Source organism: Neoarius graeffei, chromosome 3 (assembly GCF_027579695.1).
Source record: "Neoarius graeffei isolate fNeoGra1 chromosome 3, fNeoGra1.pri, whole genome shotgun sequence".
NCBI lineage: Eukaryota > Metazoa > Chordata > Actinopteri > Siluriformes > Ariidae > Neoarius > Neoarius graeffei.
Window position 1 is genome coordinate 9,845,133 of NC_083571.1, and position 17,549 is coordinate 9,862,681.

The 17,549-nt window shown below is 42.5% G+C and overlaps 1 protein-coding gene across 1 annotated transcript in view; it reads right to left on the reverse strand.

Moving 5' to 3' along the window:
* The window catches only part of parp1 (poly (ADP-ribose) polymerase 1), a 95,114-nt gene that overhangs the window by 61,334 nt on the left and 16,231 nt on the right, over positions 1-17,549 (reverse strand). The window contains exon 4 of the mRNA XM_060916372.1: positions 2,782-2,996. Within this exon, the coding sequence (XP_060772355.1) occupies positions 2,782-2,996 (215 nt within the window). The remainder of the gene's footprint in view (positions 1-2,781; positions 2,997-17,549) is intronic.

Here is a 17,549-nt window from a genome sequence, read left to right on the forward strand (position 1 = left end):
GGGGCGCTGCGCCCTCTTACTCTCGGCGTGCGCCCTCTTACCGAAATGCCGATTGAACCCTAAGTCACACTTAGGCCATACACTTATGCTACTGCACAACATGCAATCTTTCTCAAAACGATCTTTTCTCCGTGAAAACATCCCAGCAACACCACGTAACAATGTGTCTGATCATCAAATACGTTATAATTACTCCAAAAATATTCCAATCATAGTAGATACACCGCCAGACGGTGCAAAAGCTATCCGAATTGGCGTTTTCCAGACTGAGGCGCCATGTTGTTTACTTGTCGCGGCTGCTCTCGCAAGATTTGACATGGGTTACATACAAGGTCAGCTGACTTGTAGAGCGAGATTTCTCAAGACTGAATGACCTTTCACCCACCGGCACGGGAGCTTTTGACAGAAGTAGTTCGCGAGTTGTTTTTGTTGACACTTGGGCATTTAAAGACGTCATCCCGCGGCACGAAACGGAAGAAAGCCAAAGACTGTCCGGGGCAGAAGATGATTACTTCTTTCTTTTTCACTGTTGACAGACAGTTTGTTACAATTTCCCTCTCAGATAGCCTCAGAATGTCCCATTGTAGACATTCTGAAAAAACCCTGTTAATGATATAACCACTAAAGTGATGAAAATAGACGGGATTATTTTTTTTTGTCAGGGAGGCCACCATAACTCAATCGTGTGTGATGTCATTTTTCGCGAGCGTAGCAGAGGTGTACAAGTGCATGCTATACTAGACTATAGTATAATACACTGTGTTCCAAATTATTATGCAAATAATATTTTCTCAGATTTTCCTAAATTATCTATATTAATGGCAGTCATCATGATTTTCCAGTCATCAACCATTAGAGTACAATTCAAATGTTTTTGAACGAACCTCCCAATGATAACAGTACATTTTTAAGAAATAAAAAACACAAATGCACCCAAAATGCATGTTCCAAATTATTACGCACAATTGAGTTTCCAAACATTTTGTCGTCATAAAGAACAAAAAATGGTCACGTGTGAAATTAGAAACATTAGCAGGTCATGACTAACTGAAATCAAACACTATTTAAATCAAAACATTATCACAAGTGAAGTCACATCTGAACATAGGACCCCTTGTTGAAAAGGACCTTCTCAAGTCTTCCATCCATTGAATTTGTCAGTTTTTGGATAGTATCTGCTGGAACTGCCTTGCATGAGGACAGAATAGCCTCCCAGAGCTGTTGTTGAGACGTGAACTGCCTCCCACCATCATAAACACTTCTCTTGATGATGCTCCAAAGGTTCTCAATAGGGTTGAGGTCAGGGGAGGATGGGGGCCACACCATAAGTTTGTCTCCTTTGATGCCCATTGCAGCCAGAGATGCAGATGTATTCTTTGCAGCATGACATGGTGCATTGTCATGCATGAAAATGATCTTGTTTCGAAAAGCACGATTCTTCCTTTTGAACCATGGCAGGAAGTGTTCTTTGAGGAACTCCACATACGTTATGGATCTCATCTTCACACCGTCAGGGATCCTAAAAGGGCCGACAATCTCTCTCCCCATGATTCCAGCCCAAAACATCACTCCACCACCTCCTTGTTGGTGCCGTAGCCTTGTTTGCACGGGGTGGCCGTCAACCAACCATCCACCACTCCATCCATCTGGACCATCGAGGGTTGCACGACATTCATCGGTGAACAGAACAGTTTTGAAGTCAGTCTTCATGTATTGCCTGGCCCACTGGAGCCGTTTCTGCTTGTGTCCAATGGATAGGGGAGGTCGAAACGATGGCTTACGCACCGCTGCAAACCCCTGGAGGACCCTGCATCTTGTTGTTCGGGGCACGTTGGAGGCACCAGCAGCTTCAAAAACTTGTCTGCTGCTATGACAGGGCATTTTTACAGCTGCTCTTTTGATCCAACGTATTTGCCTGTAGGAAAGAGTCCTGGATTTTCCATTATCAGCACGTACACGTGTGTGTGCTCTGAATCAGCTACATACTTCTTGATAGTGCAATGATCGCGATGAAGTCTCTTGGCAATTTTGATTGTTGCCATGCCTTGACCCAAACATTCAACTATTTGTTGCTTTTCAGTGGCCGACAGGTCCTTTTTCTTGCCCGTTTTGGTTGAAAATGGTAGCCTGCTTAATAATGTGGGACAACCTTCTTTAGTAGTTTCCCCTTTAATTGGACTCGCCTGCCAAACTAATTAGCACAGGTGTCTTCAGTTGGTTTCAGTGATATACAGAGCCCTGATACACATTACCATTCATGAGTTTAACTGACAAACAAAAAAATATCTTACCTTACCACTCTTAAACACTTGTTGTATAATAATTTGGAACACAGTGTATTATGGTCTAGCGTGACTTCTCGGTCAATCTGCTTGCATTTCTGGACAAAACTTGTGGCAATGCAGGATTAGAAAAGTAATCAAAATAAAGTAGTGGCTAGTTTATTGCCTGTTTATTTAAAAACATACATTTACCTGCTTATCTTCCATCCGTTTGATGCGTGCTGTACAACTCAAGCTGACTTGTAAATAGTTTCACATTCACTATTTTTGCTCACTACAAACTGTAGAACGCTGATGCTGTAAATACTATGCAGTGCACTCATTTAGACATAAAATTCAGACACACAAAAAAAACCCTTAATGATTTCATTAAAATGTCAAAAATGACAAATATTTAAAAACTTTCTTGAAATGGAAAACTCTATAGGCTAGAATTACAAAATTTTACAGCGATGCACAGTGAGACGTGCCGAAGTCAGTAATTCGGATTGTGACTCACCCCTCGGTCTTGACAACTGGGAGTCTCTTCTTCAGCTCGTTCTGGTCCTCGGCGCGCAGAGCGGCGAAGCCTTTGAGCTGAGCCGCGCTGTACTCGGGTTTAAAGATCAGCTCATCGCGCCGGCTCACGAAGCAGCCCGTGTGGTACCAGCGGTCGATCAGACCCAGCTGAGGCTTCTCCGGATCCAACGCTTTCTTCGATACGCGGATCTGATCCTGGAATTAAAGGAATACGGAATCAAAGGAACGCACTCAGCACTATGGATCGCGTTCAATTCTTTAGCTGCGAGTTGTGTATAAACACGAGGCAATTCAGTGAGACGTAGTACAGTATTAAGAACCAACAAGGGGCGGAGCCACCACAAACCACAGTGGTTCAATTTTCACTGAATGGCTTGATGCACCAAGCGACAACACTGTAACGATAAGATAGAAGTCTTTGTCATTGTCACTTTTTCAAAAGGTACAACGAAATTGAAGGTGCTGTTGACTCATTATGAGTTATAGAAAAAAAAAAGTATAAGAATAAATAGTAAAGTATACAGAATTGTACTGGTAAAATAGTATAAACAGAATTGTATTGGTTCTGTATGTATACAGATTGCACTGATAAGAAATTTCACATTGGGGATAGGGCGAAGAATAGTTCTATTGCACATTTCAGTTTAAAGCAGGGATGTGATTTGGGGCTGGTGAAATTATCTGAAAATTTTAGCCGGGGGTCTGGGGGGCAGGGTCCAGGGCAGCACCCTGGTGGGGGGACAAGGGGGGGGGGGCGGCGAAACCCCCCGAAGCTCCTGGGTTCTGGGGTTTTCTGACTTAAAAATTGTACTAAAATGGCAAGCAAACACACAAGAAAAAACTTGTCATGATTAACAAATTCAAGCCAATTTAATGGTCAACATGCAACTCTGAGCCCCTATAGTAAATTCAATGATTCTTAACTGACAAAAAGCCAAAACATGAAACCTAAAAATGTCATTCTAAATTGAATCATCTGCATTAGAATAAATAGAAAATTGTATAAGGAAAAACAAAATTTATACTTTCAATTACTGTCGAAGTTGAACATACCTAAATGTGCCTTTTCAAACAAACATGATGCAACATAAGAATTCATCCACAAGTCTTCAGGAACTCTCAAAGAAAAAAAGATGTGAGCATCCATGTCCAGTTCCAGCACATCAGTCACTTTTTCTGCAGTTTCTACTCTAGCAATGTCAACTTCATATACATAACTCTATAATGTTCACTAGGGCTGTAACGATATGCGTATCGAAATCGAGATACGCAGAGCCACGATCCGTATCGCGATACAAGAAGGCAGAATCGCGGTTCACCCTTTCAAACTTCTCAGCCCAAAAACAGAGGTGCTTCCAAACTTCAATTTATGAATACTTTACTTTTTATTTAAATTACATTTTAAACTTACTTGAATTACTTTTTATATATCTATCTATTAGCAAGTCGTTTTTTCGCCGACCTACGACAATCTTCTGCGAGTCACGCAACGTCCAAACTCGCCACTGGCAGAGCATTCATTTCTTTTAAGCGGTCGCCATTCTGGTTGCGACGCGGGGAGCGAATCTGTAAACAAGCAGCTCATTGGCTGGCTAGGTGTGGACAAGCCAATCACAATCACTTGACCGGAAAGGCATGCAGTGTTGCCAGATTGGGCAGGTTTAGGTGCTTTTTGGCTGGTTTTGAATATATTTTGGGGTGGAAAACGTTAGCGATATCTGGCAACACTGAAGGCATGTCTGCTTGGGCGGAAGCCTTCTGCGGCAGTAACATTTTGATACGCGAGCAATGTTTCACCATAAAAATTCCGTAATTTCCATCTGTTTTCCGCCATCACAGAAAATCATTGGCCCTATGAGAGTGAGACAGTGAGAGAGCCCCCCCCCAAAAAAAAATCTTAACGGATTTACACGATTTGGAAAAATGACTTTCAGAACCGAAAAAAACAGAGCTTCCGGCTCAACAGTATTATTTTGAGAAATAAAACAATCTTTGGATATACATTTGTTCATTTTTGCATACATATTACTCATTCTCTGCAGTGGTCTGAATTATTTGTTATTAAATAGTTAATGTAAGTAAGTAAACGTTAATAAGTCAAATTTACTACTTTAAAAAAACATTTAAAAAAAAAAATCGTGGGCGTATCGAATCGTGGGTCAAAAATCGCGATACGAATCGAATCGTGAGTTGGGTGTATCGTTACAGCCCTAGTGTTCACTCACCAAAGGATAATCATAACTCCACAGTGTTCACTCACTTAAGGATATTCAGAACCCCAGTGTTCACTCACTTAGGTTTCGTTTCTATCCCGGGCTCCAGCCCGACTTTGCACGCTCGTAGCTCGGGCAGGGGAGGTCCCAGCATCCCCAAACTTGACAGCCAGAGTCCTCTGCCCTCCCCCCAAAGAACCAGCGCGGGCAGGGCGCGCTAGCCCCGCGCCTCGGGACGTAATTCGCCCCGAGGCGAGCCGCAACACACTGCTTAGGTTTCGTTTCTATCCCGGGCTCCAGCCCGACTTTGCACGCTCGTAGCTCGGGCAGGGGAGGTCCCAGCATCCCCAAACTTGACAGCCAGAGACCTCTGCCCTCCCCCCAAAGAACGAAATCGCTGAACAAATGTCTCACAGTCTTATGTCCAACGTCTGTAGCAACCTCTTTCTCCAACCATTCCCAGCAGAACTTGTTTTTCACTATTCTGTCGATTTCTTTAACTCGACTTGCATCTTTACGCTCGATCACGGAGGCTGCCATCTTTCAACTCTTTGTTTGAAGCGAGCTTACGTACAGCTATCTAACAAGCGCGTTCATTGGTTGTTACAGAGCGATGGGCCAATCACGTACCTCGTTTCATCTCAATGACGGAATTACTGAAAGTCTGAACGAATAGGATACGAATGCGGATTTTTGAGCGAAAAATCGGAAAAAAATTTTCTTCAAATTTTGAGGTGAAAAAAGCGGAATTCCGCGAATTCGCAGAAAAATCACATCCCTGTTAAAGCCATGATTGCTTTGGGATAGAAGCTGTTTTTCAGGCGGTTTGTCCTGGTTTTCATTGCTCTGTATCTCTTGCCTGATGGCAAAAGCTGGAAGAGACAATGACCAGGGTGCAACGAGTCTTTTGAAATGTCCATTGCTTTCCTGCGGCATCTGGAGGTGTAACTGTTCCAGGGTGGGGAGGGGGCAGCCTATTGTTTTCTCTGCTGCCCTAACGACCCTGTGGAGCGCCTTCTTCTCTGAGGATGTGCAGCTGCCGTACCAAACACACAGTCCGTACGTGAGCACACTCTCTATGGAGCAGTGATGGAAGGCCCGGAGCAGATTTTGGGGGAAGACGGTTCTTTCTGAGGATTCTCAGAAAGTATGGTCTCTGCTGCGCCTTCTTCAGCAGCTCCTCGGTGTTGGCACTCCAGGTTAGGTCGTTCTCCAACTCACTGCCGAGAAACCTGAACACCGGGACCCTCTCCACACAGACCCTGCCGATGAGGAGTGGCTGAATGTCAGTTTTGTTTTTCCTAAAGTCAATAACCAGCTCCTTTGTTTTGGTGGTGTTGAGGAGCAGATTGTTGACTTTGCACCACTCTGACAGCCACTGTTAGATTTAAAGCCATGATTTAAGTTAGTTTTATAGCTACAGAACGTGATTTAGGATTGTTAGATTTAACCAGTCTCTTCAGTGTTGAATTTGAAACTGAAATGATTGAATGTTAGATTTAAAGCTGCATTAAGTGATTTAAGTTAGTTTTGTAGTTTTAGAATGCAGAATGTGATTCAGGATTGTTAAAACTTTATGAATTTAATATTTTAGCTTCTTAGATCTTATTCCTGTATAATTTCCTGTAAAGTTACTGTGTGACCTTCCTCCAGTGAAGACACACACTTCTTTGCTAGACTAGACATAAACATGTCTTTGTTTAAAATTGTAAATGCTGAGTTGCCGAGTTGTTAAAAAACATCTGTTGATATGAAATATATATACAGGATATTTTGCTTATGATTTTGCTGACTTAGCACAAGATATTAACACATTCACATACGCATAAACGCACGCACACACATACACGCACACACCCCTCTCTCTCACACACACACACACACACACTCGACAGACACGAGACACAACACAGCCTTTAGAAAGATAAACAGCTTTTTGGGATGTTATAAAAGGTTGTTTGGAATACTTCATCTTTGGTGAAAAAGCTGTGAATAAACGGCCAATCTCTGGTTTTCTGGTCTGTTTTTTTCGCGTTGTTTTTTCGCCCCAGAATTCTGCAGGTGGCACGAAGGCATTGGTCTCGAGAAGTTGACTGTTCCAGCTGGGGGAACCTTTACAGCCGCTCCACCTCGTCCCTGTATGCCAGCTCACCCTCCTCACCTGAGATGAGTCTGACCACAGGCGTGTCATCTGCGAACTTTACAATCTTGTTGCTGAGGTGGGTGGAGACACAATCATACGTGTAGAGGGTGTAAAGGAGTGGGCCAAGTACACAACCCTGTGGCAAGCCGGTGTTCAGGCTAAGAGCAGTGGAGGTGTAGGAACCCAGCCTGACCCTCTGGGAGCGGCCTGACAGAAAGTCCAATATCCGGCTGCAGGCGAGTGGTGGAAGCCCAAGGTCCGCCAGCTTGGACACCAGTCGTCGTGGGAGGATAATAATAATAATAATAATAATAATAATAATAATGTTAAATTTATATAGCGCCTTTCAAGAAACCCAAGGACGCTTTAAAAAATAAATTAATTAATAAAAAAAGTCCACCAAGTAGGGGTCAGGATGTAATTCCCGTGGTGTAGCAGCCACAGTCCCACCAAAAGGTGCACGAAAACGAGTCCCACATCTCCAGCACCGCCGCCGTGACGCCGCCAGCAACATCACGTCATGGATCCAGAAAGCGAGCACGGAAGCTCCGCCACGGAGAGCGCTGGTGTGTCCCAAACTGCCTGCACAACCGCCGCGACACCACCGAGCAACATCGCTCGGAACATCACGCCAAGCACTAAAGGACAGAGCGCTGGACAACCATGATGTAAAATGAGCAACGAGCTCACTGCAGTCCATAGCTGGGAGCACAGGCATCACCCACAGCGAGCCAAGGCCTGGAGGGAACCGACGCCCAAAACTGGGTCTGGAGCCACACCACAACCGACGGACAAAAACACTCAAACTACACAAACACACAGAAAATAAATAAATAAATAGAAAAAGAAAAAAATTAAAAAAAAAAAAGCTCTGGTGAGAAGCAGCAGCCAGAACGCGCACGACGTACTCTCAACCGGAAACGGTTGGTGTTAAATGCCAAGCTGAAGTCCACAAAGAGCATTCTGATGTAGCTCCCCTGCTGCTCCAAGTGGGTCAATGCAGCGTGAAGTGCTGTGGATACAGCATCCTCCGTGGATCTCTTTGCTTTGTAAGCAAATTGAAGCGGGACCAGCTCAGCAGGCAGGCAGGCATCCGTTTCAGTTTTCCGTAAACTGAAATGGATGACTGTGGTATTGGTTAATGATGCAAATTACCACCAGGGACTGTTTGAATACAGACAGCATACTGCAAGCAACATTTAAAATGGTGAATGTAAGACATAAGTCACGCCCCTTGTCAAAATAAGACGTGCACCTTATTTGTTTAAACGTTACCAGAAAAGCCTGGCTTATCAGAGTCTTCCCCTAAAATGGACGATTGTTTCTGTAAAGGCTATTCTGGTACTGGTCAATGACGTAAATTACCATGTAAATAATAACTAGAGAGCATCCATTGCTTTAAATATGACTGGTGCAGCACGCAACGTTGGACATGGGAACTGTTTTACATTACAGGCATTTAACAGACGCGCTTATCCAGAGCGACGTACAACGAGCATACAGACATACCCAGTGAGCAGAACTGGGGAGCAGTTGGGGGTGGGTTAGATGTGCTCAAGGGCACTTCAGCAATGGATTTTTCTTGCCGGTCCAGGGAATAGACCTCTTTGGCTCCATAGGAGTGCTGGGGTCACGTGGTTTGAAACGGGTAGATAAGCAACGACACGCCTCACGTGTTTATATGAATTATCTGTATTCATGAACTACAAAGTCTGAGATACAGCTCAAAATGGTACATTATTGCGCAGCTTATGGCTGCAATAGCAATTCAACTGACAGATTTCATTCTTTTCCGAGCGATAAAAGACTTCGGCAGGCAAGAAATGATTACATTTACAAACGAATTCGCATCGGTTGGTACTTGTGTGCGCTGTAGCATCGAAACCGTCTTGCTGAGCCAGTTAAATGTGTCTCTCTTTTAGATTTGGATCACAAGAGATAACAGAAAAGGTTTCAAGCTATCTAATTCGATGACGCCGGGTTCGGCACATTTTAGCGAGGAGGCTTTTTCCTCACACCGAAAGCAAAGTAAGGAGATTAAAACCTGACGCTCTGCCGAGTCTTGAACAAAAGATTACAAGAATAAAGGTCACTTCCCGCAAAGCTAGAGGAAATCCAGAGACTTAAGGCCTTGCTGGAAGATGAAGAGACACAAACCACATCAGAAGGGGAAAGGGATTTTGAGCTAACAGGCATTAAAAATATGGTTTCAAGATCGTCCTTACCAAATATCCCGCAGCCATGTGGATGCGTTTACCCATTTCAGACCCAAGGCTGCATTTCTAACCCTTATGCCATGGCTGCCCCACCCACAACATTGTCATTAGTTAAGACATTAGAAGAAAAACCCTGATCCGTCAGATTCTTACGCTGACTCAGTAGTCCGAAGAACCTGAAAAATGTGTTCGGTTGAGATTTAAAACAAGATCAGCTATGAGCTACTGCTCACTTACGTATCCACCCCCCACTTATATCAGAATGCAAGTGATCGAAGGAATAGGACACTTATTATGAAGGCTGACTTCAACAAATAATTAACTCTGAAACGAGTAAGTAAAGAGCAGTGTCTCTCCCCAGAGATTTCAAATAGCATCAAAATTTGAAATAGCGTCAAAATCCACACTATATGTTTCATAAATACATTAAGCTGGTAAACAGAAAGTCGATGTGCGACAGACCTGAAAACGGTACACATGGTATGGAACCCCAAGCTGAAGCTCGGTACCAAATATCAAGCAGTTGTGATTCGTAGTTGCTGAGAAAAGTGTTACGAAAATTTTGTAAATCCACGCTAATATGCTTCGTAAATACATTCAGTCGGTAAACAGGAAGTCGATGTGCGACAGACCTGAAAACGGTACACACGGTATAGAACCCCAAGCTGAAGTTTGGTACCAAGTGGCTATGATTTGTGGTTGCTGAGAAAAAGGGTGTTTCAGACAGACAGACAGACAGACAGACAGAGATACAGATGGACAGAGGTAAACCAGTATATATCCACCCCCTTCGGAGCAGGCGTATAAATAATTATTTTAAAAAAAAATTTATTATTTACAGCATTTTTGGCAGAATTTATCAGCTGTTTCAATTCCATCATCATCCAGTCGTGTGAACAGCTTGGTCTACATGCAGGACTGAAAATAAGTCGCTGGAAATTGTGTCAAAATGGCTGCCGAGAGCACAGATTTTAATAGAAGGACTTTGGTATTAGGCAACATTTGAGACACAGCTATATAGTTTCTGCAGCAGTGGCATGTTTTGTGGACATGTGAGGAATCTGGAATACACTACCGTTCAAAAGTTTGGGGTCACCCAGACAATTTTGTGCTTTCCATGAAAAGTCACACTTTTATTTCCCACCATAAGTTGTAAAATGAATAGAAAATATAGTCGAGACATTTTTCTGGCCATTTTGAGCATTTAATCGACCCCACAAATGTGATGCTCCAGAAACTCAATCTGCTCAAAGGAAGGTCAGTTTTATAGCTTCTCTAAAGAGCTCAACTGTTTTCAGCTGTGCTAACATGATTGTACAAGGGTTTTCTAATCATCCATTAGCCTTCTGAGGCAATGAGCAAACACATTGTACCATTAGAACACTGGAGTGATAGTTGCTGGAAATGGGCCTCTATACACCTATGGAGATATTGCACCAAAAACCACACATTTGCAGCTAGAATAGTCATTTACCACATTAGCAATGTATAGAGTGCATTTCTGATTAGTTTAAAGCAGGGGTCGGCAACCTATGGCACACGGCGGCATAATCACTGGCGCGCACAACACTGGACCAGTATCAGCAAAAAAAAAAAAAAAAAAATCTGAGTGACAGCACGATCTTCCAACCGCATTCGCTCCACAGCGCTCTCCACCCAGCTCCCGCCCACTTTCCCAGAGACCCATGTGTAAAATCAGCCTAGCGTGCATCAAAATCAAAGTTACCCGATAGCGTTACAAGTGCAGAGATGACAGAGCCTCCGGCTAAAAAAACTAAAGCTAGGGCATTTCAGCCCTCCTGGACGGAAGAACATGGTTTTGTTTTCGTCGAAGATCGTGCTGTATGTACCTTGTGCTGTGAGCCGAACTTCCAGCGTTAAGCGGCATTTCGAGACAAACCATGAGAAGACATATAAAGACCCTGCATCCTTGCATGCTGCAGGGCTTTGAACCAGAATTTTTTTCCTATTGGTTCGTTCCGGTTTGGGGTTCCACCATTAAATAGACGTTCCCGAACCGGTTAGAACAAAAATTTTTCGTTCCCGGAACGGTTAATTACGTTCCCTGTCAGCTGTTTAACAAATGGCTATAAAATTATGTCTCTGTCTCATCCAGCTTAAGCCAAATGTAGGCTAATTCTATTACAACCTTCATTAAATAAGACAAGAAATAATTCAAAACAATTATTATTTCAAATGTTGGCGATTTGGATTCTCAGTATGTCTTCCCATCTACACAAACAGAAAAAGTGCCAAAAATGAAAGAGAATTCGTTTAGTGTGTTACCAAAGGCTAGTCAGGCCCTATAGAGGGCTACCGCATGACGTCACCGCGCCGCGAGATTTCGGTAGTCGCCATATTGGAAGACCAAGTACACATCTATGCAAGTACATACATACATAAAACAAACTACACCTGAAATGTAGCCAGGGCCGGTTCTGCCCTAATCTGGACCCGGGTGCAACATCGTGCAAACCCCCCCCCAAAAAAAACACAGTCTAAATCAGGACAACCATCACATAACTATAACTATAAACATTTTATATCAACTATTTTAACTAAATGGGCTATAATAAATAAGCCTGCAGGCAGCCACGGCGGGCTGCCTCAGAAAACTAACCATTTGTCCTACCTTAAAACTCGTTTTGCATTTTCTGCCTCCTTTTTTGTATTTTCGACCCTCCGTTTATTTTCTTTCCTTTTCTGAAAACCCGATTTGTGTCCAGACATTTTGTTCTGCTACCAACGAACTAACTCGTCAGGTCTCGTCTCTCGAGCCCGCGATGATTCCCGTGGGAAGGGCAACAACTGATACATTTTTACAAACAGCCAATAGGGAGGTTGCAACGTTCAGGCTCTTCTTTGCTCAGACACTCAGTAATGGAGATGTGATAGTAGTCCACCCTCCCGCTCTCTCCATTCAGTCAGCGAACGTCACACAGGAAGTGACGCCCAGCGGGTCATAGAAACTTGCGCAGGAGAAGAATGACTTTATTTGTAGGCTACGGAAACTTTGAGGAATGAAATAAAAACCGGTATTAACCGGTTACCATTATTTTTAATAAGCGTTTCTGTTCCGGAACATAAAAAAAAATAAAGTTTCTGGTTTCGTTTCTGTTCCATGTGAAATAGAAAAAGTTCCGGGTTTTCGTTTTCGTTCCTTGAACCGGTTCAAAGCCCTGGCATGCTGGACGTCTGCACCAGAGAAGTGCAGCTGTCTCAAGAACATTGCATTGGCCCTCTTGTCAGTGTTCGGCTCAACATACCTGTGTGAGCAGGTATTTTCGCACATGAAAAGCGTGCTCAGCCCCACCCGCAGCCGTTTGACGACGGACCATTCTGAGGCATGCTTACAATTAAAAGTGACAAACTACGAACCCCAGATAAAAAAGCTCAGCCAAGAAAAGCAAGGACAAGGATCACACTGACTGGTAGGCAAGATATATTAATTGAGGCATAGCCTACGATTCGTTTTAGCCTCAGCCCACACTGATTAGTTAAATACGCTGCTGTTTGCTTATATAAAATGTTGTGGCCGTTTCGTTTGTGATGCATTTTTATGCGTCACTGGCCTTTGTTAAAATGATTTATGAGAGGTTTCTTTAATTGTTGATTCATAAGATGTTTATACAGTCGGAGGAAAATGTTTGTACACCCTTTGGAATTTTTTACATTTCTGCCTAAATTGGTCATAAAACGTCGCCTGAACTCTCCAGCAATCTTAAGAATGAACAAACAGTGTCTGCTTGAACTAAAACCACTCAAACAATTACGTTATCATATTTTTACTGGCCATAAGATGGAAATATTGACAGGATAGGGAGGCATAAGTAAGTACACCCTTAGCTAAGGCTCATCCAAGAGCTAATTAGATGATTAAACAATTTGACTCAGGTGTGAGCCAACCTGATGTCCAATCACTGAGGTGCGTCGTAAGCTACCCACCCCACTGGAAAACCAGTTAAAAGGTGTGTTTTGATGAGAGGCATGTTCTGTGCATCATGCCTCACTCAAAGGAGCTGTCTGAAGACTTAAGACACAAAATAATTGATTTGTATAAAGCTAAAAAGGGTTACAAAACCATCTCTAAGACCCTTGGTGTTCATGGGTCTACAATTAGAAAAATTGTGTATAAATGGAGACAATTTGGAACGGTTGTTACTCTGCCAAGGAGTGGCCGCCCTGCGAAGATCACTCCAAAGGCACTGCGAGTCATCATCAAGGAGGTAAAAAAGAATCCAAGAGTGTCCGCTGAAGACTTGAGGAAATCACTGAAACATGCAGACATCTCTGTGGACACATCTACTATAAGAAAGACACCGAACAAGAATGGGAGTCATGGGAGAAGGCCACGGAGGAAGCCATTGCTGTCCAGAAAGAACATTTCTGCTCGTTTGGAGTTCGCGAAAAAGCATTTGGATGCTCCTCAGCGCCACTGGAAAAACGTATTGTGGTCTGATGAAACCAAAGTTGAATTGTTTGGGGGGAACACACCACATCATGTGTGGAGAAAAGTCGGTACAGCACACCATCAGCAAAACCTCATCCCAACCGTCAAGTATGGCGGCGGTAGCATCATGGTGTGGGGGTGCTTTGCTGCCTCTGGGCCTGGACAACTGGCTATAAATCAATGGGAAAATGAATTCTCAAGTATATCAAGATATTTTGCAGAAAAACCTGAGGCAATCTGTCAAAAAGTTGAAACTCAAGAGAGGATGGGTCCTGCAACAGGACAATGACCCTAAACACAGAAGCAGGTCGACATTAGAATGGTTTCAGAAGAACAAAATTCACGTTCTGGAATGGCCCAGTCAAAGCCCCGACCTCAATCCAATCGAGATGTTGTGGCATGACCTCAAGAAAGCCATCCATTCCAGGCATCCCAGGAATCTTGCTGAATTGCAACAGTTTTGCAAAGAGGAATGGTGCAAGATTTCTCCTGATTGTTGTGCCCGTCTAGTCTGCAACTACAGGAAACATCTGGTTGAAGTTATTGCAGCCAGAGGAGGGTCAACCAGCTACTAAATTAAAAGGGTGTACTTACTTATGCCTCCCTATCCTGTGAATAATTCCATCTTATGGTCAATAAAAATATGATAAAACGCAAATGTTTGGGTGGTTTTAGTTCAAGCAGACACTGTTTGTTCATTCTTAAGATTGCTGGAGAGTTCAGATGATGTTTTATGACCAATTTAGGCAGAAATGTAAAAAATTCCAAAGGGTGTACAAACATTTTCCTCCGACTGTAAGATGTCTTTATAAGAAGAAGAATTTTATAAGATTAATACAGTAAGATTCTATGTATAACAGGGTTCCTACTAGGGCTGTAACAATATGCGTATCGAAATCGCGATACGCAGAGCCACGATCCGTGTCGCGATACAAGAAGGCAGAATCGTGGTACACCCTTTCAAACTTCTCCTCAGCCCAAAAACAGAGGCGCTTCCAAACTTCAATTTATGAATACTTTACCTTTTATTTAAATTACATTTTAAACTTACTTAAATTACTTTTATTTTTTTATATCTATTAAGTCGTTTTTTTGCCGACCTGCAACAATCTTCTGCGAGTCACGCAGCGTCCACACTCGCCACTGGCAGAGCATTCATTTCTTTTAAGCGGTCGCCATTCTGGTTGCGACGCGGGGAGCGAATCTGTAAACAAGCAGCTCATTGGCTGGCTAGGTGTGTCACAAGCCAATCACAATCACTTGACCGGAAAGGCATGCAGTGTTGCCAGATTGGGCGGGTTTAGGTGCTTTTTGGCTGGTTTTGAACATAATTTTGGGGTGGAAAACGTTAGCAGTATCTGGCAACACTGAGCATCTGCTTGGGCGGAAGCCTTCTGCGGCAGTTACATTTTGACACGCGAGCAATGTTTCACTATAAAAATTCCGTAATTTCCATCTGTTTTCTGCGATCACAGAAAATCATTGGCCTTATGAGAGTGAGACAGTGAGAGAGCCACCCCCCCAAAAAAAATCTTAACGGATTTACACGATTTGGAAAAATGACTTTCAGAACCGAAAAAAACAGAGCTTCCGGCTCAACAGTATTATTTTGAGAAATAAAACAGTCTTTGGATATACATTTGTTCATTTTTGCATACATATTACTCATTCTCTGCAGTGGTCTGAATTATTTGTTATTAAATAGTTAATGTAAGTAAGTAAATGTTAACAAGTTAAATTTACTACTTTAAAAAAAACATTAAAAAAAAAAATCGTGGGTGTATCGAATCGTGGGTCAAAAATTGCGATACGAATCGAATCGTGAGTTGGGTGTATTGTTACAGCCCTAGTTCCTACACATTTTCAAATTTAAAATTTCAGACTTTTTCCATACTCAAATTCTCAGGTTTGGAGACTTCAGCGAACAAACAACTACTCATATATTTAAAAGAATTACTTGAAAATCAAACAGGTACTCACATGACATACCACCAAAATGCATACCATATTTAGCTTGGCCTAAAATTTGTATCAGTGCCCTGTTTTTGTCATTCATATATATATATATATATATATATATATATATATATATATATATATATATATATATATATATATACACACACACACACTACACAAAATACAGGATGCCACTCTGACGCACACGTATCTGATGCACACTTCAAGACATTAACAGGGGTGATAGCGTTCCGGCGCCTCGCCGGATTTCCGGCATACCGTGGCTGGGGGAAAAAAAAAAAAAATCTAGTTCGCCCATTGTCCTGTGTCATTCTGAGATGCGCAGATAGACAGTAAAGGGAATTCGGAATTCCCTTTACTGTCTATCTGCGCATCTCAGAATGACACAGGACAATGGGCGAACTAGATTTTTTTTTTCCCCCCAGCCACGGTACGCCGGAAATCCAGCGCGGCGCCGGAACGCTATCACCCCTGCATTAAAACACAGGTGTGTGAAGATGTCAAGCATATACAGGATGTCCCGAAAAAAAAAAACGTATACACACTTTTAATCACTGTAAAGTACTGTATGTGTTTATTAAAATCCATGTAATTTTCAAAAGAGTAATAGAATTTACAGACATTTTATTATTTAGTCACCGCCTGTTCTCAAACTGACATCCATTCTGGTCCAGTCACTGCGGACAATGCAAATCACATTCAGTTCTCTGGGTATTTTTGGACATTCACTTTCAGTGACTGCTGCAGGTCTCATAGCGTAGACTATAAACATCAGTTAGAGTTAGTGATAAAACAAAGTGATGTCTGTAAATTCTATTACACCTTGAAAATGAAATGAATTTTAATAAACACCTACTTCACAATGATTCAAAGTGTGTATACATTTTTATATGCATGTTTGCATACACAGCCTTCATATTTTTGTTGGCAGTTTTTTTTTTGTCTTGGGTCGCTTGTTTTCAGGGTCCACGTGCCTTATTTTTCTAGGCAAATTCTGGCAACACTGCCAAATAAGCCATAAGCATTTTTACACTGACTGGAGCTATGATGTGTGTTTACGCGTGTTCAAGAGGCGTTTTGTAGCAGGGGGTTTTCCTGCGTCTTGTCCAAAGTCTTGCAAGAAGCAAGCAGGTTCAGGGGGTGTGGCGGAGCGCATGCCAGTACAACAGAACACCCGTTTCCCTCCCTCCGCATTTCAACACATTTCTTTGGCAAAATTCAACTGAAAGGTCGGAATGTTGAGCTTCATTTTACTATGTAGCGGCAAAGGTCTGGAAACACAAATACAACCCCGATTCCAAAAAAGTTGGGACAAAGTACAAATTGTAAATAAAAACGGAATGCAATAATTTACAAATCTCAAAAACTGATATTGTATTCACAATAGAACATAGACAACATATCAAATGTCGAAAGTGAGACATTTTGAAACTTCATGCCAAATATTGGCTCATTTGAAATTTCATGACAGCAACACATCTCAAAAAAGTTGGGACAGGGGCAATAAGAGGCTGGAAAAGTTAAAGGTACAAAAAAGGAACAGCTGGAGGACCAAACTGCAACTCATTAGGTCAATTGGCAATAGGTCATTAACATGACTGGGTATAAAAAGAGCATCTTGGAGTGGCAGCGGCTCTCAGAAGTAAAGATGGGAAGAGGATCACCAATCCCCCTAATTCTGCGCCCACAAATAGTGGAGCAATATCAGAAAGGAGTTCGACAGTGTAAAATTGCAAAGAGTTTGAA